Source organism: Oenanthe melanoleuca, chromosome 1 (assembly GCF_029582105.1).
Source record: "Oenanthe melanoleuca isolate GR-GAL-2019-014 chromosome 1, OMel1.0, whole genome shotgun sequence".
NCBI lineage: Eukaryota > Metazoa > Chordata > Aves > Passeriformes > Muscicapidae > Oenanthe > Oenanthe melanoleuca.
The window spans coordinates 80,626,086-80,650,310 of NC_079333.1; the positions used below are offsets into that span (position 1 = coordinate 80,626,086).

Consider the following 24,225-nt stretch of genomic DNA (forward strand, 5'->3'; position numbering starts at 1 on the left):
AGAAGCCAGACAACTCCCCAGTCCCAGACCAGACCCTCACCTCAAAGTAAAACATGAACTCTCCACTCTGTCCCCAAAAGATCATGGGAGTGTTGCTCCATAGCAAGATAGCAGCTAGTTCTGCATCAACTCGATTCACTGTGTTCACTTAAGGCTTGTCCCTTTCTGGACAACAGGGAGGCTATGTCATGTGTGCATGTTATCAAGTATGTGCATATGTGCTTTCCAGTTAATTCTTCAGCTTCTGTGGTGTGCTCTTTGGTCTTTCTATAAGGATAAGCAGTACAAGAATGACATTTTGCAATCAAATATTGAATGCATTTTTTATTTAAACATTAAGATTTAATTACAAAAGCTTCTGGAACAATTAAAGGATGCCAAGGAGGAAAGAGCTGAAAACTCAGACTGCATTTTCTCATTCATTGTGAAAGCAAAACACATTGTCAGCAGCAAGGCGTTTTATAGAAAAGTTTCAGATGGACAGTACAAAGACCTTTCTGTCAATATTGTCACTGAAACACCTTGCTGTCATGAAGCACATCTTTTTTTCTGATCACACTTCCAAATGTTGGCTGATTGTTTTTTGCAGTGGGAAACAAGTAATAATTATTGCAGAATTACTGTAATTATATTCTGCTAATCTCTGCTAATATAACACAGTCTTCTTCTTGGAAAAATGTCCAAACATAATTTACTTTACCCTGATAAAAATGTCTACTGCTGTTGTCAGAAGTTTTATTTGCACAAGTATGTTCCTAATCTATGTTAATTTCATGCAATATAAGTCTTTATTTTTGGAATAAATACCAAGAATCATTAGAGCGAATTCCTTGGAAGGCAAAATCCAAACAAACTTCGCATTTTTGTTTAAGGGCAAGATTCCATCATCTTTATTTACATAAGTAGCATCCTGCTCCCTATGTTATCTCACTGCAAACTAGGATCTCAAGCAGTGAAAATCATCATAGTTCCCATTAGGATTTACTGCATTGTATTAAACTTCCAATGAAAATTGGGCTGAGCAGTTTTGTCTGTGGAGTTATGCACTACCTGTAACTAGTAAAGGTGCTCAAACATAGCCCTACACTTAATAATTTGGCACATTTACAACTGGCGTTACTCAGTAACTTATCAGATGACAATAGTGGAGCTCTTCTGTAAAATATAGGTTAAGCCCATATTTGTATGACTGTACATCTGAAGTATAAAAACCACGATATGTAGTACACTTGAACAGTTAAAAAATATAACTTATTTTATTTGTAAACTATCAATGCAAGATACTCAGCAGCAAAGAAGCCATGTTCAATGTCTTCTGATCTTTTATAAAGATCTGTTGCTGTAAGTAATATAATTGTCTCCAAAACATCTGAGGTTACATGTAGAAACAATCAAGGCAATATTATTTGTACATATTATTAAACATGCAAAAAACTTCCTGAAGAATATTGCCCAAACGTAGAAAGTCATCTGGATCTCAAATTTTCCTTGGTAGCATCTGCTTTGTAAGTATGGCTCACATGTGGCTCCAGAGTACTTCAGTTTATTTTGGAGAATTGGCACCTTTAATAACAGGCTCCCTATTCAAATATGTGGCCCAGTAAACTAAATTAAAAGTTCCAAACAGCACTGGAAAAATTATCCGGGACATTTTGTCAATCTTACTGATGCTGTTGTAAGTCTTTTTGCTTTCAGCAGGCTTTTCCTCTGCAGGCTTCACTGGAGCAGATGTCGTGTTTGAGATGACTGATGGGCCTGAGTCCTTTGGCATGTTTGGTGCAGGAGTCAGCTTCCCGGTGCTGTAGGTATTAGTTGGTTTATTTCCCAGCAAGTTGCGCTCTTTTTTCTGCAGCATAAAGAACAAAATGTTACTCCACAAGAACAGAAAGTGGAAACGTTTTCAAGATACTGACCCAAAAAGCTGAGCACCATAAGCAAGCATGCCTGTTAATGCTTGTTGGCTGTTTTGACTTTGACTATCAAACAGATGTTTCTGCCTTGCTTTTGTAGCCCTTACTCAAGTGTGACTGTCCCTGATGGGAGCAAGCTGAGGCTCACTGGCTGGACCCATATCCCAGCTGGCACATGCTTCTTTTCTCAGTGAGATGGGGCTTGCATCTGAAGAGGTGCTGCCCCATGGACAGCTGACAAGATGTGAGCCTCATTTCCCCATCTGCTGCAGAGTGTGGGGAAGGGCTCATTGCCCCTGCCAGCTTGGCCTCTTTGTAGGCTCTTTTTGGATGCCTCTGGATATGAGCTCTCTAGGAGATGATTTACTAAGAGTCAGTCCTATTCCAAAAGTTTGATTTCAGCATGAAACTCAAAAGTTTGTGTTTTCTGTCCAAAGACAGAAGCAGTCTTTAGTTTCTCTTTTTTACAGTGGTGGGGCTCTGACTCATGGAGCTCAATGTGAGTTTGGTTATTTATTTAGGAGAGCATCCAGGGAGTGCTCTGCAGAGGTATGTTTCATGGTGTATGTCTGCTATTATCTGAAGTCTGATCACTGAAACCCCATGCCCCGTGTACTCAATGCCCAGTGTGCTTCTGTAAGCAGCCCTCTTCATACAGATAAATGATAGAGACTGGTAGTCTATCTCTGTGAAGGGAAGGCACCATATTTCCTTACAAGTTTTCCTCTACAGGAAGGTAAAAGTATGTAATGAGGTAATTAAATACCTTTTCCACAAAGAAGCTGAAAACTGACCATTCAGTTATTTAAACTGAATACCTGCTTTTTATTTCAGGCATTTAAGAAACATAAGTTAAGCACCTTGATTTTTGCAGCTTCCTGGGCTTTTTTGCCATCCCACGCCCAACTCCTCTTGGTGAAATAGTTTACTGTTGCAAATTCAATCAATGCCGAAAATACAAAGGCATAGCAAACAGCTATAAACCAGTCCATTGCAGTAGCATAGGCCACTTTTGGCAAAGAGTTACGGGCACTGATACTTAAGGTGGTCATGGTGAGGACTGTTGTTACTCCTGAAAAGAAAAAAGAAGAGTCAGAGATCAGTTTGCTAACTCTTATGGGATCCCAAATGAGTTATGAGCAAGTCCCAATTCAGCAGAAGGCCACTTCAAGTCAATCAGTGTTTGCATAATGTGGTTTGAAAGAATAAGAAAAAATGATAGCCTTCACCCTCAGATGTTTTATTCTGTGAAGTTCTGATTAATTCTAGCTGTAGTGTATTTAACTAAGGATTTTCAGGGTAACACAAGGCCAGGGTTTATAACTGTCAGAATGAAGTGGGATTACTTATTTTCTTTTCTCATACAGAGACTGCATGTTTAAAATTGTTGACTGTTACTGGTTTCCTTGACTGTAGCTCCTCCTTCCCCATATGACAGTAAATGGCGAAACAGCCACTGCTTACATCTGCGGGGAGATTTCCCCAAGAGCAAAAAACTCAACTTTCAGTTACAGCTTTGTAAACCTAGAATCAGTCAGCACAGTGATGCTACTACCTGTATTGTCTCCACACAATTTGCTGAGCTGATTTTGGAACAAAGCTGCCAACTGACTTCAGGAGGCTGATACAGAAGAGTGACTCCTTTAAAATACTTAAAAGCTTAAAAGCTCAACAAAGTTTCACTTAATAAACTGTTCCCACTCTCCTTTTTCATCTACTAAAAATCTTGTAGTTCATCAACCTTCAGTTGAGAAAGTGCTTATTTTCTGCAATCTTCTAGGGAAAAACCCAGTAATTTAATGACACCTCAAAGATTTTTCCATAACAATTTCTTCAGTAAACATACATTTTCTAAATGCAATGTTGTATTAATTTGTTTGATGGCAATAGAGATAATTGTCAGTAATCAACCTCTGCATGGTTTTCCCAGATAAGCATCCAACAACAAAGATAAACAAAATGTCTTGAAGCAGTATCTGCTTCAAGTGCTTAGCTAGGGTATACATCAAATATGATAATCCATATGTCCTTGTTTCTAAACCATCCAGTATCCACCCAAGTGGAAAAAAACCAACACAAATCACACTACTCTGATTCTTCTACCTTCTGTCCTTAATTTTCACATAACTGACTGACCAATTTCTGTCATAACTTTACAAAAACAGCCCGGACAGGGCTTTTAAATTGATTTTGAGTTTAAACTAGAAGAGACTGAAAAAACATTCACAACATCTCAAGCAGAAATAAACAGTATTGAACTGTGGTTTTGTTACAGCAAATTCCTTCCAAAAGCCACAAAGATCACATGTGCTCTAGGAGAAAGTGGGATACTCACCGAAGACAGTTCTAGCAGGGACAGATTCTCTGTTTAGCCAAAACGACACTTGCGACAGGATCACAGTCATAATGCAAGGAAGGTACGTTTGGATGACAAAATAACCAATTTTTCTTTTCAGATGAAAATGGGCTGTCATAATAGTATATTCACCTAGAAGACAAAAATGTGCATTTGAGTATAATAAGGAAGGCTTACTGACTTAGGGACTGAACAAAGCCAGCTTCAACCCCTCATTTGAGGATACCACTCAGCCATTCTTAATTTAATGAAAAATGTTGGGATTTCTGTCTGTGGAAAACCAAGACTTGAGGCAGAAGTGCTGGTAGATCCTCACAGTCTTCACATTCAGTCTCCAAAGCAGAAGACAGTGACTGCTACACTGAAAAGCTGCAGTCCTCCTATGCAGCTGGAATGCTGTGATGGTCCAAGGCTTAAAAATCTGGATTGCTGGCACTGCCTCAACACTGTCTGGTTTTGGCTCAGTCCTACAAACTCTTGTAGCATAGTAACAATTAACTCTTAGCAACCTGATTTAGCAGCAGGATTTAACCTCATTAGGGAAATTGTTACAGCCAAGCCATCAGTTTTCAAGAATGAAAATGGATCCAGACACTCCTTCTGCACCATATTTTAGGGACTTCCAGTCCCAGAATGTTCTGTAAGAACTTCCACCTTGCATATGGATCCTGGGATGTCTTATTAATCAGAGTACCCAAACCCTTCAGATTTCAGGAAAAAAATGCATCCCTCCAATGCATGCAGTGTTCCTAGAATTTGGTACACTTTGGCCCTTCAAAAGAGTATCTGTTTCTGGATAGATATTGTGTCCTGTCTTGTTCACCTGTGCAATGAATATTGTCCTGTCTGCATGCAGAGCTCCATAAAAGCTGCCACAGCAGTGCTAAATTTCATTTCTTTTTCATATGCCAAATTCACAGCATTGCCTTAATATGCCATTTATCAGCTTCTCTGAATTTCAATAAAAGCCTAAATAAATGCACTCAAAAATCGACAGACCAGCTGTCACCTTCCCTAATGTTTCAGAAAATATCAAACCTTAACCAGTTCTTTCAGATTGTTCCTGGAAAACCATATAGTTCTTACTGAGGGCTATTCCTGGTGGTAACTGCTCCCTTGGTTCTTTCAGAGTATTTCTGGAAAATCATGTAGTTGTTACTGAACGTTATTCATGATGGTAACTGCTCCCCAAATCCAAAATCTTGCTAGCTAAAAGCATGCTACTATTTGCCTAGGAATAATAACAGTAAAAACAAAATGTAAGAATAAAAAGCAATCCATCCCTTCCAGCCCTAACAGTTCTTCACTGATACCAAAGTAATTTAAAAGCAAGCATCATTCAGCTGGGTACTGATGAATCAGAGTAATGCCTGTTTTGAAATATATATTGTCCTCCAAGAACAACTATAGTATAATCTCCATTGCAAGATTTAACAGTTAGTTTCTACAGAACATCCACAAAAGGAAAATATCCAACAGACTGAATCTGCCTTGAGTGAATAGCCTTAGCTGAGCTGTGGCCAGCATTACTAAGCTATTAGATTTGGCAGATTACTTCTAATGACAATATGGCTAATTAGCAGAGAACAGGTTTACAGTGAAAGGGGTTTTGCAGGTATAGCTGCACTCATACACTATGCTGCAGGAGTTCTGCTGTTCTGCATCAGGTTTACAGACCTTGCTCATGCTAGGATTTTAGACAGAAAGTGAAATAACATGGAAATACTTTAACTGACATCCTGCCTCAATCTTTATGTGTTTCTCTGGAGTCTGATTTTCTGGTGAAACGGCTCCCTGAAGACTGATGTGGAAATGGACACGGAATGCTGTGAAACTGGGGGGAAAACCCCTGCAAAGAAAAGCTTAATTCCCTTCCATTTAGTGCAATTTTGAACCAGGGAGGCTGAACATGCAGTGGTCTCAGGAGGAACCCCACTTGCTCTTTATTAAGGGGTACTTGCAGCAGGGTCTGCCTGCCTGTAATTTCAGGCAGAGACTGTTTCTCAGTTGCTGCTGCACTGGGATGTGTTTGAGTCACAGTTTCCCTGCTCGCTACAGAGTGACAACGTGCATTATCGATTTTGACAGTATGCTCTCAGAGATGGAATAAAAAACAGAATCTAAACAGCTTCAGAAGAGCAACAGGACCCTCTTTTTTCCATTTTTGAAACACAGAAAATGAGCCTACATTCTGATGGCCCTCCACAGCTGATTTTTACCTTACCTTTTTCTTCAACCTATCAAGACCAGAAATAATCACAGAACCTTGATTTTGTACTTACTCTTCTCCCAGCTGACATATTCTTTGATTTCCCATGCTGTGCCTTTCAAAGATGTCTATACTAGGAATACATCCTCCAGTAGATTTAGGGCTTAAGAAAACCCCACAGCTTGGCTTTTAATGCCCTAGGACTGCTGCTTAAAGTAAAAGCTAAAAGCTGCCTGAGTTGGCCTTTTGTTTATGGAACAAGACACTGGCTCTGTTGGAGCAGAAAAGCTCCCTTTTACTTCTGTAAGACCACTATTTATCCTTAGACCATAAGCTTTCTTGAGCAAGAGCTAATTTTTGTTATAGGTTTATGTAGCACTTAAAAGAGAATCCTGTTCCTGATGGGGTCCACTCATCACTGCAGAAAACAAATTATTATTAGTAAACAAAAAACAAATCTAGTACTAATGAAAAGCCCTAGAGCAGAAATGGCTTCATGGAGCTGTGCTACTGTGCTGCTGCTCTTAAGAGTTTTTTATGCTTTAAAAGCTACTACAGTAATTTTTTTGTTTTGTTTTTGTTTTTCTTTTTGTTTTTTTGTTTTTTTTTTTTGTTTGTTTTTTTTTGGTATCTAGTTGATGGGGCTCTGGAGATCATGCTTACAGATTTTCCAGGATCTTACATTATTCCATTGCCATTATGCTGAGATTCAATTGAGTACTTTAAGGAGGCTAGACCAGCCACCAGGCTTGTTTGTTTACTGGATATACCTGGACCCAGTTCTATCAATGGCTGTTCTGCCAAGATCCTGACACTAGGTACATTAGACACATCCCTGACTATGCTGACATCCAGAATATTTTGGCCCATAAAAAAATGCATGTTCCCTTTTATAGTGATGCTAGGGAAATAGTCATCTCAAGAAAAAATCAGAATTATTTGGTTCAAAATGAAGAGCTGAATGATTCTTTTATTATTTAGGCTTTGGATATTACAGAGCTCAGGCTCCAGCTGGCAGTATACAAAAGAGTGGGTTTATGTTTTGTTTTGTGCCACTGCAGTTCCAAAGTTAGCTATGAGAAATTCTGGGTATGAGGAACATAACTGGGCAACCATTTGTGGAAAGCAGCAAGATCCACTTGGACTCAAAGCTCATATCTGATTGTTTTCAGCACTTTTACCACCAGGACATAACAGATGTTGGTTCTGTTGGAAGCACTGTGAGTAGTCAAATGTCTTTCTTTCAGGTGAATAACCTTTGGGGATGTTAGTACAAAAACCCCTCAAAAAACACAGCCAAAAAAACAAACAGGTGGCACATGACAGAACTGTTTGTGTGCCATGGCTAAAATGTTCCAAATTTCAAGATTGGTTGGAGAATTAGGAATGCCAGGGTATTTTTTTTCTGAGAAGCCAGCCAAAAGGCAGCTTGCCTACAAATCAGCAGAATCCCAAGGAACCAGTACAGGTCTGGCACTTCCATTTTAAAAAAAAAGTCTGCTAGAAAGAAGGACATAAATGACCTATGACATACACAAACATTTTGTCTTTGCAACTGCAAGGGCTGTGTAGTTTGACTTGTGTGTCATAAAAGCACAAAAGATCCAAGCACTTGGATTATGCAATAGCTATTTGGTTTTCCTTTTTCAAATTCAACAACTCAATAGAAGGAAGAAATGCCTTCGATGGCCATTCGTAAGTAATGCTGATTACTGGCCTCCTACGAGCTTGATGAAGTCCAGAAAATCCATCGTTGACTGATGCTTTCTCTGTGCAAAATCGGATTTTTGTATTTTGCTAATCCCCGGTTACAATCTGTGTCCTGCTCTTGGTGATCCACCCTGCAATCAGAATCCAGCCAGCCCAGATGTAACCCAGGACATTAATATAAAATCTTGACGTTGGAAACACAGCATATATTAGCATAAATCTTAAATACGTGAGGGAGGTGTTTACTGTGTGGAAACTTTGGGATTTGTCTGGAGTGTCTCCTTGGGCTGAGGAGTACAAGGAGCTTTCACAGGCAAAGCGGCAAACTGGAAGTGGCCTGGAGCTGACACGCTGGAGCGCTCACTGCCTGGGCTGGATGGTTTTCTTGCTCTGAGGAGCAGGACGAGGTTGTAGGAGATGCTCCAGTACACCCTTTGGATCTTTTTCTTGGCAACAATGAAGGCGAGAGGGGAGCTGCCATTCATTGCAGAAAACAACGCGGCTATGATGGTGAACTGGTAAGGAGAAAAGTGTCTTTACTCTTTAATGGGAGATAGTGTACTCATTCTTTTTCTGCAAAAGTGGCCACTGTTTATATGCTTCTTTTGACTTTATGAATTTTTGCTTTAGCATCAGCTTTGTGTCTCCTGAAATGGGCAAGAGAGGGGGTGAGTATCTATAGGATGGAGAGAGCAATCAAATTTAGTGGCTGCCCAAGGCAAACCTTCCCTCACTTTGTGTCTTTTCTGGAGCACGGGCAGCAAGCTCAGATGTCTCCTCTTTATTTGCCAGTTGGAGCACAAAGTTTTATGCACCTTTATGTTTTGATCCAACTAACTTGGTGTGCAAGCGTACATGTACCTGTGTTCGCATCTCCTTAATTTCCTACGTATCGTAAAGGGTTCCTAATTTTATCTACGTTTTGTATTTTGTCCTCTACAACTCTACCCATCATTTTGCACCAGGGACATATCACCAGCAGACTCTGCTGGGCTTTGCCTGCAGGAATTGCTCCCAGGCACGTTGCCCCTTTCCCCAACGCAAGCCCCTCGCAAGCACCAGCAGCGGAAATCCCCCTTTTCCGCACGGCGGCTGTTTCACCCCCGCCTCTCCCCCCTCGCTGGACGCCCCTAACGCTGCGCAGCCGAGTGCATTGTGTAACCCGGGTGAGCCCGGTGCTAGCGCCGCACGTGGTGCCTGTCCCGGCCCCGACCCCCCCGGGCTCCCCCCGGCACGGCGCACCAGGGCTGCCCTGGCCCGGAGCGGAGCGGGGGGGCACGGCTCACGTGGATGCCCGCCCGGGATTAAAGCCGCTTTGCCTCCCTAATGCTGCCGCATCTGGCGCCTCCGCTTCCAGCCCGGCGGGGGACGGGAATCCTCGGGCTTTGCGCCTCCTCTGCGGCCGCGTGGTGCCCCGGGCACGCTGCAGAGCCGAGCCGAGCCGAGCCGAGCCATCCCCCCTGCCCCGCGCGGCTCCCCCGAGCGATCGCTGTAAAGCCGTGACTGACGCGGATCAGATGCGTGGGTGGCGTTTGCCTCCCGGGGTGGGTCCTCCCACGGGGAAACGAGACGGCAACAGCGCTGGCAGCGTCGGCGAGGGCGATCGCTAGGAACCTGCGTGAGGCTCCTCTGGAGCTCCTGTAAATACCACGAGCTTGGATGTGCGTTCAGCCACAGCCTTGCGATGTACCTAAGAGCCAGCATTTAACTCTCTTAGTGTTTAAATACCTCTGCTAAGTGGCCGTGAACCTGCACAGGGTCTCCACATCCCACAGCTGCTTCCCCAGCCTTACTGCAGAATAACCAGAGCCTGTGAGTCTCCCCTGCTCTCCAGCCATCAGGAAACAGTGGGATGGGAATACTCCCCCTACCTGTACTGGTACTGATGTTTTCTGTGCCCACGGTTTGTCCCATCAGGTGGTACTGGTTAAGTCGTGAGCCATCCTCAGCCACCACCACAGACGTTGTGGTGCTGTTAGTCCACACATAGATCACTTCAGAATTGGGATAAGCATCTGCCAACAAGGGAGAAAAAAAAGACAGGAAGGAGTAAAACCACTGTGTAATATTTTAGTGGATCCTTAAATGATAATGACAGGGAGAATGGAGAATGGAGGAGTGAGAGTGAATGGAGAAAAACAAATAAAGATGATATAATTGTGCTCCCATATGCCCAGCTCAAAAAATATTAGGTTGAAGCCTTCTAATATAAGAGATGTGTGGGATGGTTTGTGAAAGGCTGGAACAGTGGAGGTATAAATATAATCCATCACAACCACTCAATTTGGGAAAGAGCAGCTGAGACCTATACTCACCTCACTGGTGGTTCCTAAACCTCAGGAAGCTGCAAAAGGTATTTTGCTGAAGTTTCCCCTCAAAAGGACTCAGACACTTTGAATGCCAGGACAACAGGGACCCTCTGTGTCTTGTCCTTTCTCCAGGATGGAATTCTAAGTGATGCTATATGCAAGTGCTGTGTATGCACTGACTGGAATATGTACATGTGGGTGAGGCAGGTAGGTCTGGCATGTGGATAAAGGAAGCTGGAATGTGCCTGCCTGTGCCTGTGATGCTGAAGAGCAGACACAGGATGCAGGGGTGAGAATGCATGAAGGAGAGCAGGAATGGGGCAGGGAGCTGAGAGGAAATGGTACTGTTTGTGCATTGCAGAATGGGTGGTGGTGGGAAAACACCTGCACAATTGCAAGGTGTTTGTGATTTCTCTCATGTTCATTTAGAGGTCCAAGGAGTTAAATGTGGTTGCAGTACTGCCAAATCACTCCTTCCTCTATAATGCTGCTGTAAGTTTTAATGCTCTAACACCCAGAGTGATCATAGTATTATAAGGGAATCTCAGTCTTCTGTTATTACAGACAGTCAATGTTGGGTTTAGACTTTAAGCCTTCTCTGTGTCTGGTCTCAAAAACCCCAGGAGACAACCCTATATTTAATTATATTTTATTTAACATAAGTAGCTCTCACACTTTTTAGAACTCTAGCATTGAAAGCTTTCAGGTCACATTCCTGCAAGCATCTTACAGTAGGCAAGAGTACATTGTACTGAAATCTCTGGAAAGCAGACAAGGCTTACTGTCCAAATGGAAGGTGAAAGCAGGTAGGCCTGGAAGTGGTCTGGAGTCAAATATTAATATCTCACCTTCTTCATTTTTTAACTTGGAAGATGGGAGCGCAGAATGTTTCTTTCTGGAAAAAAACCTGACATCCTAGTTCAGGATACAATACATGGCAGCTTTCCAGATCAGGACTTGAGAATCAAGGACCAACAGCTAGGTTCAAGGGTGTGTACTCCATCAGACTGTGGGTTTTGTTTGCTGGAGCAAGTGAGCTGTCTTGGAAAGGTGCAGCTCCATGGGGGACTTACAAAAAATTCATAGGCATTGGGTCATAGGAAGTGGGCCAACATGAGCTTCAGAGGCACTGACTGCAAGGGCAATAAATATGATAAAATCAGGAATGTCAAGCATTAAATGGGAAGTGATCTCAGTTCAGGTTAAGAGCATGTGTGTAACACAATGAGCTTCACTTGAATGCTAGACCAGGTAGCAGGGAAGAAAGCAGCATATTCTTTGCAGTGTTATTAATGTTACTGAGTGGTATGTGGGAGGCAGGGCACCAGGCTAGATACACCTTTGCTCTGACTGTTTAGGGCTTTTATCAGAAAATACACCTCAGAAAATACATAGAAATAATGAGGACAGAGGTGGGGAGAGAGTTCAAAAGGTTACAGGTGCCTCCAGGGACTGGAAAAGAAGCCATGATTTGAAACTTAAGCAGCTCAACTTATTCAGCTCACTGACAAAAAGCTGAGAGGTGGCTCAGCTGAGTACAGGCACTGGCATATGGAAATACAAAACCAAGGTGAATCTCTTGGGCTACTCACAAAAGATGCCTAAAAGATGCTTCCAGCAGATTCAGATGAAGAACAGGGCATAATTTCCTAACTGGGTGGGAGTCAAGTAATTATACAGTGGATAACCTTCTGAGAAAAAAAAAATTACTATTGTGACTAGGAAGACAATGATAATTTGAAATCTTTTTATCACATATCTGACAGTTGCTGCTGTATCCAGGGCTGGAGCTGATCCTGGGTTTGGAAGTTGAGAATCTACAAATTTTTCATCCTTTGTTAGCCATGCAGGACTGCCCACATGCCTTCCTTATGCTTGTATTTGTAGCTCTGCAGTAAAATTACTGTAATTACATGTCATGATCTGCTTTGAAAGGCTAAGAAGGAATGTATTCCCTATTTCAAAATATTTGCATTACAAAAAGTCATGGAATTTCACCTTTCCTTTAGAGCTGAGATACTTTGTAATCTCTGAGATGATTACAAGTTCACAATGTACTGTAAATAATTTCAAAGCCAGATCTGGAGAAGACAAGTGGGAGGAGATAGGTCCCTTTTTAAAACTCATGCAGAAAGCCCTCCTTTTTTAAAATCCTTATCTGGTATATGTTGTTCATGTGCTGATTATCCCCAGGGAATGTGGGATTTGTTTAGGTAGATTTGGGATTGTTAGAAAATTTGATTCTTACCTATGTTACTTTTCAAAAGTATGCAAAAAAATGCTCCTAACATGCAAACTAACTATGCAAAAAAAAACCAAAACAACTCCTAACAAGAGCATTGGACTTCTTTTTCTGGGATGGTCTAGATGTATCCCAACTCAGCACTTCCCTGTCTCTGCAATGATCCCAACCACAAGGATAATCGGGTTTGTCCTGTTTTCTGATGATGATACACATTAATTCATCCTGACTAGATACAGTACAGTGAGTACTGTAACCAAATTCACTGACATTGCAATCACAAAGGAATTTAGGCCTGTAAGGCTTAACAAAAATTCAGATGCTTTGTTTCTCTCCTCTGCCTGTCCTGCGGGGAAGGGGAGTCCAAAAATAATTCAACACCTGCTGTGAATTGCAGTCTTTACTGGGTGCTAAAGCACATGAAGTGAAACAGGGTTGGGGTTGCAGCAGCTCCTCTTGTAAAATACCTGCAATTCAGACAGAGGCCACAAGGTGCCAAAACTCCAGATCTCACAGGTATGTCTAAGCATAACTTCATGAGGCTGTTTTCTTTTGAAACCATGTCAGGGAAGGGGGGTGCCAATCCCAGAAGAAGAGAGAGCATTCAGGCAGGCAAGAGCACAGCATGAGGCCAGTCTCTGCCTGGGAGGAAGGCTCCTGTCTGTAGGTCCTTTCTCACAGGATCTATTGTGAGGCTACAAGCTGTGTCACTGCTATGCCAGGAGCAGAGTGTCCATGGGAGAAGGGAGAACAGCTCATCCAGAAAAAATTCTTGTGCAAGGGCAGGATGGTTATAGCCAGGGCTTTAAGACACAAGAGGATAACAAATGTGCACCTGTGGAGCCCAACCCAAACCAATGCAACCTGCAGTGATATTATCTCCTCAGGAAAAGTCTATCATGTTAGGAATAGCATGAATTTACCCCAATCTAGATACATTCTATTGTGATGGATCACATATGTGATATGATCCTCATTTGTCTTCCATGCAAACATGCTTTGTGTTTTAAGAAGCTCTAATGTAAGTTTTTTGACTTTGTGCCTCCTTTCCTTACGATACATCAAGTTCTGACAAGAAAAAGTCACCCTGTCTTCCTTGGTGTGGCAGCTGACCATCTCTTTTCTGGTCATCTAGATAAACCTCCAGAGGGATAAGCCTGTGTACTTTCAGCAGGTAGCTGTCTTACTTCTGCAAACCTTGTGCCAAATCTTTACAGAAGCCTCAAACTCCATCTATCCCACACTTGACAACCAGAAGGTCCAGCTCTGTGGCTGAGAACCCCTGCAGTATAATTAGGCATAGTCATATTGAAAGCTGAAACTGTGGGTGTAATCTAGAATGATGTTATTTTGCTATCAGGGTAGAAGTACTAATGGAGGCATGGTATTATTCACCATCATGACAAATTTTGTAAAAACACTCCTCCACTTAAGCAAAGCTTCCAGTAGGTTGCCTACTAGCCTTGCTTGCTGGAGCACTGAAGAACTTCAGGTCTTGCAGTTTAGAGATATGAGAAAGGTGTACCAATAAAAGGAAATATGGAAAGATATCATCTCCTTTACTATACACACGGTGGGGATGATCCCTAAGGATGATAGGAAAATGTAGTTGCAGTCCTGGGATAGCAAGCTGAGAAAATGATGCTGGTAGTTTTGCAAAAGAAAAGTCAACTTCAAAGCCACTGCAAATCCAAGTGAGACTGCTTGGTGTTTATTCTACTTTAAGCAAGTGCATGTCTTCTGGATTTATGAATCCAAATAATTAATCTTGTGTTCTTTACAATCATTTTGTTGTCTTGTCAAAGAAAGGAAGAAGCCTCATTAAAGTATCCTTTCTCTTATATGCTCACTTCTTTGAAAAAGGAAAAAAAGATAGCAGTTGAGATGAACAGCTAAAATTACAAAGAAGTATAATTTATTAAATGTGAGAAAATGACAACAGACGTTTATTTCTACTGGACAGTTGATAAATGGCTGCAGGCTTATCACCTACCAGAATGATGAAAGAAATAATATCTTCTCTTATTTATTTATGGACAAGCAGATCTATTTTTCTACACTCTAGCATGCAGCATACACCACACAATATAAAAATGGTGAAGATGTCCCTTGCTCTTCTCCCACACTTTCCCTGCTCCTATATGAATGGCAAGGAAAGCCAGACACAGTCTTTATTTTGCCAGTGAACAGTGGGCAGGGGAGAGACCACAACCAGAGAGGGATTACATTATCATAAAGTCAAGCAAAGCACAACAGTGACTGGCTAAGACCTGCAGGATCCCAGACTTTACCTTGCCATTGAGGATAGCCCTGTTTTCATTTGCAAATTAAACAGTGTGAGCAGTGCAGCATCCTCCCTTACATTCAAAAAGCAGCTGACAAGCAGAGAGTTTTCTCCTGCCCCCACCACAGGGCAGTGGTGGCATCTGTGACAACTGACAGACACTCTCCTTCTTGCTTTTTTTCCTCCTCCATATTTGAAAGAAACTCCAGGGAGGAAAAAAAAAGTGGTGGTGGGGAAGAGTGTTTCTTGGTACCTTAAGTCAAATAAACCTAAATGTGGATGGATGAACCCAAACTTCAAGTCTATGGGACCCAAACGTATTTCTAGGACTGATTTTTTTAAATCTATAACTCCTGGGAATAAAAAACACCACTGATATCTGCCAATAAGTTTTCATTCCTGCATTACAGGGCATAAAATAATTGAGAAGCAAAGAATCCCTCTCCAAAACACCCCCTAAACCCTTTGACAGACCTCACATAAAGAAAACATAAAGCAGTGCCTGCATAGCTAATTAAGGCAGCCTGTGCGGTGTGTTTGCATGCCCACCCAGCATACTTCAGGTACATACCACAATTAAACAGACCATTTATCCACAAGCCATGGCTGGAACTTTCCTATCAGAATTATGCTACTTGGATGCTGAATGAACTTAAAGAGATACTGTAGAAAGATGACTTCTGGTTTGTTTTCTCTTTTGTTTATTCCAATTGTGCAGTTACATTCTAAGCCTTTATTATCGTGACTTCTGGTGCCTGCCACAAGGATTGTCAGATTGCCTAATCTGGGAGTACTGCTAATCCCTGCCAAAGCCTGTTGATTGGGGAAGATGTGCATAAAATTGTCACCTTTTTTAGAAACTCTAATTACAATCTGAATACACATACAAATATCTATCTTATCTAACCATTACTGTATTTGACTCACTTAGAGGCTGTTATATAACTCACCAGAGATCCAGATTTACAGCCTCTCAGACTCCTGCAGGCTGCAAAACAGCACTGCTACTAAGCCATCATGTACCAGCTTGAATTCTAAGTCAGGCTGGATTTCTTGTGGTTTGTGCAGAAATACTTTGTAGCCCATTACAAAGCATCTGTCAACAGTTGTGCCTATGTGATTCAGGCCAGAGCTGAGCTCCATAATTGGAATTTCCCATTAAAATGACTTTATAACAATGGCTTGATGTACAAATGAGATCATTCTATAGGAAGAGAAAATGGAAAACAAATCTAATAAAAATGTGTTTTTAAATATAAAAATAACAAGACATGGTACTAATATGCATGGTTTAGGTCTTGGGGGAAATATCTTTTTATAAAAATAGATCTTTTAACATAAAATAGCAATTTAAATACTAAAAGAAATGTATTCACATTTTAAATTGTTAAGAGCCTAAAATAAAGACTTTGCCATAGTGTGATAAATTCTGATGTTCTTGTGAGAATTTTAGGGTTATGGCAATTACTTTACAGACGTGAAATCATTAAAATAGAGACTGATCATTTAAACTGGCACCAGTTTACAGTATATGGATAAACAGCAGGCATGATTTTAAATACATCACAGACAAGAAGTGTAATGTGTACAAATACACTGTACTGCAGATTCATGTAGCACAGAGAGTCACAGGATGGCAGGGACTGGTGGATACCTCTGGTGATCATCTGGTCCCACACCCTGCTGAAGCAGGGACACCAGAAGCATTTTTTTTCCAGCACCATATCCAGTCAGGTTTTTAGTATCTCCACAATATTCAAATCTCTGTAGCCAGCTGTCAATCTCTTTTGACAACCTGTTCCAGAGTTTGGCCACTCCCACAGTAAAAGCATGTTTTCTTCTGTACAGATGGAATTTAATGTTTCTTAATGACCACTGGCCCTTGTTCTGACATTGGGCACTACTGACCAGCACCCAGTTCCCTCTCCTTCATCTCTCATTCCCCAATCCCTGCAATTTATACAGATGGATTAGGAGCCTTCCCTTCTCCATGCTGAACAGCCCAAGATCTCAGTCTCCCTTCACAGGAGAGATGCCCCAGCCCTTCAATGGTTGCTGTGGCCCTGCACAGGATTCTCTCCACAAAGTCTCTATTCTTCTTGCACTGGGAAGCTCAGATTTGCCATGCACTCAGAATGGTTCCAGATGTGAGCAAAAATTAAATGCCCAGAAGGAAATGTTTTTGGAATGACACAGTACCATTGTCTGTGACAATAGAGGACATGCAAAGAGGAAATTATTCATGAAAACTGATGAAACTCATGAGCATATTTATGAAAAATTATAGGACACCACTAGCTGTAAAACAGGCAGCAGAAATTCCACTCATACCAAAATATTAATTTCTGTCCTTCCTGAAATTAAAATAAAAATAAAATTTGGTAATATAAGTAGTATTCTATATGTTTTCCTCATACAGTTTTATTTGATCCTCTTGTCACATTCTGCAGGGAATAGTATAGGATGTTCTGAAAAATGTGCCAGACAGGTCTCAAGAGACTTCATTACTAAGCAACACTAATATACCCTACTGATCATTGCTAAAAAAATAAGTCTCTAAGTTAGATCAAAATTATTCTTTTTCAGAATATAATTTACAAGTCACCTCAGGAAAAGGTGGGAATAGAAATGTGGCTTTGGAAATGAAATGGAAGCATAGACTGTACCCACAAGGTGGTGAAACATACAGAACTGAAGATGTCTGCCAAATTCATTTTGAGACACACAGTTTTGCAAAAGCCATTTTCTTTGGCTTTTCAAAGGAAGAAATCAGGTGGAAGGTCCTGCGCAATTTTAGAAGTTCTAGTTAATGGGAGGAAAGTCTAAACACGACCCGAATTTGAGGTCAAAAATATAAAGCAAAAGAAAAAACCCAAACTGGAAGGAACTGTATATTTTGGAGGTTGGATTCATGATTAGCATAGGCAAGTCTGCAGACTTCTTGAGTACAATAAATTGACTGTTTTCAAGCTGATACACTAAATCACAATCATACTGATGATGGATGTAACACAAATACTAATGAAACAGTGTCATCCTAATAATTCAGTCAGGCATAGCATCTTCACAGGATGCAACTGCAGCATTTAAGTAGAGCCCTGAGCTGGGAGCTGTGCAGAGTAACACAGAATGACTCCTAAGAATGATCACCAGTGACAGCAGCTCTTTCTCTCCCCATCATGCTCACCCATGCCATGGGGGAGCAATAAGAAGGATGCATCTATTTCCCAAGCACTGGGATAGCAACTGGGAGTGACTACTTGCTGTGAAATCTGACACATAGGCAGTAAAAAACAGACATGGCACACCGAAGTGAGCTGTGTGCCTTGGGATTGCAGGTTCTCAAGGCTCCACTCAGAAAAAGAGAAAAAAAAAACAACAAACCAGCAAAGAAGATGTTTTTCCATGGTGCAGCCTGGAGCATGCCAAACAGCAAACAGACATGTGGGTGTAGACAACACTGCCACTCATGGTGTGGGATGCCTGCCACAAGAAAGAGGTGTTGAACAGAGTGTGCTGGGGGATTTTGCACAGCCAGTGCTCCAAGGTACCAGCAGCACCAGGTCATCCCCCCAGGGTTCCTACTTCCATCTGAGAGCTGATGTTAAGGAATATCATGCCTTCCTTCTTTTACCTCTCCTCATTTCTTCCTCTCACTGCAATCAGTAGTTGTAACACAACCTCTTTCTTTATTTTTGGTTTAGTTGCAGCTGTTTCAGTATATAACTAACCAGAGAACTGATTTGATCTTGCATTTAATGGTGCCTATACAACTGCTTTTCATAGGAACTCGTCAAATTCTGGTGTGCCAGCCTCTGATCCTTTTCTTTTTCCCTTTTATCGTTGGCATAAATATCCACTGTAAGAGGACTAGAGAAACAGAACAGTAGGATGTGCTAGGATGATATTTTAAATGCTAAATATCCTAGGAACATTTCTGACCTTATGTTGGTCTTTCTAGGCCAGGCATGTGGTAATTCCACCAGCCAGCCAATTTGAATGCTGTACTAACACTTAATGAACTTTGAATTTACAATCACAATATTAGGAGCTTATATTAACTGCTTCATTAGGAAAAACAGCATGGTTATGAGGATGATGTTAAGACATTTAATTTACTTTTTGCAAGGCAAACAAAAGTATCCTCCAAAATGAGGCAGATACCATTACTCACTTTGAATAGTACCTTTCCAAAGATTAAGCACTTTTGCTTAATCTTAATTGCAGTGGTCCCCTCCTTTTGCAAGGTGCCACTTAATATCAGCAAAGCTAACGTGACCTGCTCTGCAGGAGTGTTACTGCAGTTTCTTTTGAAAAATGCAGAGTGAATTTTACAAAATACTCCAATTGATCTTGTTGTGGAGGGTGCCTTCACAAACACAGTATTTCTGGCCACATGTACCATCACAGAATGAAACTGTAAACTCACTGTAATCTACAGCTAGTCTTCTCACCCACTTAAGCAGCATCAGGGACTCAACCATCTTATTTAGTGTATCTGCTGAGCTTACCATTCAAAGCACCCTTACTTATAGATCTGTATGGCCTGATACCAGCTGAGAGTGATTGGAACTACTTGCACAGCTAAATATATACCTCTGTTTCTGAATTCCTATCCCTTAATGACGACATTTACAAATCTCAGAAGTACTGCTACATTAATAACACTGTGCAAATGTGTAATCAATAGGTATGCAGAGAGAGCAGGCTGAAATATTATTATTCAAACACTTTGATACTGCCTTGAAATTGCAATCACCAGAACTTGCTCCCTACGCTGAAGGTGCAGTCATCTACAGCTCCCAAGATGGATTACAGACCTCTGCTCTGGGGCGCAGTGCAGCCCTGTATTGCAGAGAAGGGGATCCCATCTCCTGAGGCCGCCAGTTCAAAGTGCCCAGCCGCAGTGATGGACCTGAGGAGGCTCTCGGAGGCGAGCTGCTGCTGACCAGGGGCACTGCCATTCCACCTGCTCCTGCTAGAGAGCCCAGGCACACATCCTGTCTTTGGGAGCTGCCCCCTCCCAGCCCTCTGCAGACCCAGATCCAAGGGTGCTCACGATCTCATCTTCTCTGTGCACACATAAAACATCTCCTTATTTACAGCCATCAGCCGACCTATTTTAGGAGGAGATTAACCTGAGCCTAAAAATATCTACTTCTCTCCCCTAAGACGGTGAGAGCAATCAGCTCAGCTGTATATATTTACCCTACAAAAATATAAATTTAGGACAGAGGAATCCCAGCTTTGCTGACATATTTAGCTCTGGGATGTTTTCAGCAAAATGGCTGGCTGCTACCACAGGCTGGGTGTGAGGAGACTTTCAGTGGCAAAGACGATGAAGGGGGAAAAAACAGAAGGCTTATCAGGCTTTCCTTCTTCCCAGTTCTCTTTCCTTCTCATTTCTTCATGGGGGACAACATGAAACAACTGTTTCCTTTGAAGAAGCTTGCTGGGCTGGGACTGCGGCAGCACTAGATGACAGCTTGGACTAGTTTGGCTCTGTGCAGCAGAGGAGGCTAATGAGGTTCCAGCAATTTAGGTACAGGACTTCCTGGCTCACCAGAGACTGAGGTGTCATAAAGGAGCTGCCAGACTAGAAACTGAAATCCAAGTTTGAGCAGTGTCTTACAGCTTTTTTCCTTCCCCAAAAACTCTAGGCAAGTAATTTTGTCATTAATGTACTGCAGTAGCACTGGGAGGCTCTAATTGAACCTAGGGACCCATAACGACAGAGGCAATAAAAGCAAGTAATGAACCACTCTATCTTTGCTCAGAAGAGACTGTAATTGCTCTTTGCTTCCTTTATACCCACCTGCAAAATGCAGGCAGCAGAGACCTACCAACCTCACACAGGGATCATGAGGATGATTCCAGAAATGTTTATGAAATGCTTACAAGCCATGGAAACAGCCACCTTAGAAAATAAGAGACATTAAAAAGCCTGGCTTGTAAAGCAGAGGAGCAGTATCTACCCATTTGTCACATTTACAGATAATATCCCATTTGCAGTGGTACAGACCCATGTCCACGGCTGGCAACCATGGCAGCCTGGCGCTGCCTTCTGGGGCGGTATGAGACCAGCAATGTCCTTGCAGGTTTGCACCCAAAGGCCACTTGAAAGCTTAAGCATATTAAGTGCAGTCTCTGCATGTTGTTTTTTATTGCTGACAACTCATATTGATTCCTTGTAATCAGGCAGTTGTGCAGCCTTTAAATTTCGGCTGTAATCTCCAAAGTGGGAAGTGCGTGCTGATGTTTGTACCATGAGCAAAGCACCCCGGATCTCCAGGCAGCTCCACCACAATCCTGTCTAGAGACAAAAACACCAGCCCCTAGCCCTGCCTGAACTTTTGTTTCCTTGAGCTCAGGGCTGCTGCCAGCTGAGCTGTTCTTCCCCCAGGAGCCGGGGTGTGTGATGCAGCTCATGGCGAGGAGCTGCTCCCGGGCAGGGGGAGCGCAGCCTTCCAGCGCTGGCTGCTCAGGGCTCTTTGCAGCTGCTACAGAAGCTGCTGCCAGCACCCCCAGGAAGCACTCCTTACCATCCAACAAAAGGGGCTTCCTTAAGGAGGGTCCTGCCGGCATGGACACTGCTCTCAGCTCGTAGGGAGCCAAGCCCTTGGATGCTGCATATCAGCAGAGTTTGCAGCCTGGGCTCAGTGCTGGCTGCAAGGCATGGAGAGCACAACAGCTTTTGTTCTTTCTGACCTCCCTTTCTCACTCTGTTATGAAGCTGAAGGGGGAAAACTCACTGGCTTCTACGCAGTGGGTGGCCAGAAGTGGGAGCTGATTGATGCAGAGCCAGGCACTGTTCCACAGGAATCCATCACACGGCCAGGGGGCTGGGCTGCTGTTTTAATGTATTTTAAAATTTATCTCAGTGCAGACATACAGTAGCCATGTATATATGACAAAATCTTTGAAAAGTTAAATAGTGACAGTGACTGCAAGTGCTTGAAGGATATACCAGCAGTTTCTTCATCCTTTTCAAAGAAGTCCTGGATTTGTGTCATTGTAATAGGTGAAGGCAAACTGACTGATCTGATCATTTTGGGGAGCCCTTTTCCCTTTTGTCAAACTAAAAGGTATACTTCTATATAGGTAAACCTACCAGACAGGTGCTAAGTTATGGTCAGACTCATTTGCAAGTTCAGCAGACTGGGGTCCTATAACACACAATCCAGGCCCAGAACACTGTGTTTTAATTTCGAAGTAGATTCCTGCTAAGGAATCTTCTTACATCTCAAGAATACTTGAATATTACAGTATTTTCTTTTATAAACCATTCTTGATGAATTTCCTGCCCTTTGGGGGCTACATTGCTCCACCTTGACTGTGGGACTTAACTGCCCAAAATGCTGGATTAAAGAAGCTATATTGCTATAGATACATGTCTGAAATGACTATTGGCTATGATGCAGCACCTGTGAGAAGGCTTCAATGTCTGCTATAACCCATTGCCCTCAATGCAGAAGAAACAGCACAGCTCATATGAAATGCTTGAATAAGTGGTAAAGTTGTCTCTATACTGAAGATCCCTACTGACTATTTCATTTGAAAAATGGGACTTCCAGCAGAAATACCTAAAGTAGTCATTTGGAGAGATACAGAAGCTCACCACCAATATAATGTAACACCTAACTAATCTACAGCAGTGACTGTTTCTTCTGAACAAGGTATGGTTTTGTATTTCTGAGCTAGCAATGCAGAGAAAAATTGACTTCTAAGTTGCTCTGACTAGGGTATAATACACTTACCTACATGAGGTAGCACTGCATAAAAATTGGAACTTCTAAAATATGATTCATCACATCCTCAGGCAGATATCAAAAATAATTCTAATGAACCTCACTGCAGAAGTACTTATTTCCTTTCAGTGGCCATAGAGGGACTCTAGACAAGTAACTGGAGCATATTTTTCTATCTGAAATTGTCACAGATCCATCCCATCCATTCCCTAGAGCTTTGCTGTCAATACAAGGCTTTTGATACGGGCCAAATCCCTGTGCTCATTCTGAATTAAAAGATTTAATTTTTTAAATAACACAGCCCCATGACAAGTCATCTGTCCATGATGCCAAGCAAAATAGAGGCAAATAACAGCAATGCCATTAGGTGGCGTCCATCCTCTCCATTAATTCTAAGAGTTCCACAGAAAATTAGTTCAGGCTAGATGCCTGTGCTTTACTAGCTAGCTGTACTTAAGCTGAACTACAACAATGGTCCAACACAGTTGCCTAGGCTGCTTTTTGATGCTGCCACAAGCATGTCTTTCATTGTGTCTGGAGTTCTAGCTTCTAAACAGCTAAAAATAAAGGGAAAAGTATTCTAACTAAAGAGGTGATTGGTAGCTGAGGGTAATACAGGGTTGAAAGAAAAAGAAGAAAAATACATCAAATATCTTAGAAATATTTAATTTTGGTATTCACCTAACTTCACCTTATTTTAATAATTCAATATCCATTGCAACAGAGGTGTCTAAGGAAGCAGTGATAAACCTTATGAAAATCTAACAGAAGATATTACCTAGTGAGCAGAACCCCACCAAACCTATCCACTCCCTATTAACTGGCTTCTGTCTTAAACTTCAAAATCACAACTTAGTCTTGAATTTGGCTGCTCAACATTTCACAGGGGTCCTCCTGGCTCTCTCCACATGTGCTTTCACAAGGAAGACACTAATATATCCCAGCAGTCAACAAGCTGTGCTGACTGTCTCTGCTCTCAGGAACAGATTGAAGGAGCCTCTTCTGTCCAGCTGTAGGGGAAAGTGGCAGTAAAGCTCTGCCTCTACATATGAGACTGCAGTTTCAGCTGTCCCTGAGACCAACCTATGAAAGCCTTCCCAAGAGCCATTTCCACTTTTCAAAGTCTCTTAAAATTAACATTTGTCTTTATTTATTATTCATTTAATTATATTCTTATACAAGATTTTACACATAGGTTTTGAGAGGCCAAATACATTATTTATCACATTTTACTAAACCAGAATTAAAGTCTGTTTAGAAGGACACTGTTTTCAAGTTCTCCCTCCGTACTTGCAGTTTTTCCACAGGTCTTGCAGGTGCTAATGGGGAAAAGTACAAAATCAAGAAAAAACCTGTAGATGCCTTCATTCACCTCAGTGCCTTCTCTACATTGTAAGGAAATATCAGGGAAATTTTCTTAAAATGCCTTTTTTTTTGGAGAAATTTCTCAGTGGCTA

General features: G+C 41.8%; 2 protein-coding genes across 8 annotated transcripts in view; one reads left to right on the forward strand and one right to left on the reverse strand.

Moving 5' to 3' along the window:
• Positions 1–292: 292 nt before the first annotated feature.
• Positions 293–24,225, reverse strand: part of GABRA5 (gamma-aminobutyric acid type A receptor subunit alpha5) — a 55,918-nt gene continuing 31,985 nt past the window's right edge. For 3 of the 7 annotated variants that reach the window (XM_056498784.1, XM_056498793.1, XM_056498803.1), the window contains 4 exons: positions 10,057–10,200; positions 4,246–4,398; positions 2,771–2,982; positions 307–1,846 (listed from right to left, as the gene is read on the reverse strand). In XM_056498784.1, coding sequence (XP_056354759.1) covers positions 1,544–1,846; positions 2,771–2,982; positions 4,246–4,398; positions 10,057–10,200 — 812 coding nt within the window. In that variant the 3' untranslated portion in view covers positions 307–1,543. Of the gene's footprint in view, positions 1,847–2,770; positions 2,983–4,245; positions 4,399–10,056; positions 10,201–24,225 lie in introns of all 7 variants that reach the window. The other 4 variants (XM_056498812.1, XM_056498823.1, XM_056498832.1 and 1 more) reach the window with 2 other exon arrangements.
• GABRB3 (gamma-aminobutyric acid type A receptor subunit beta3) overlaps positions 8,603–24,225 on the forward strand; it is a 196,313-nt gene continuing 180,690 nt past the window's right edge. The window contains exon 1 of the mRNA XM_056498754.1: positions 8,603–8,703. Coding sequence (XP_056354729.1) covers positions 8,603–8,703 — 101 coding nt within the window. The remainder of the gene's footprint in view (positions 8,704–24,225) is intronic.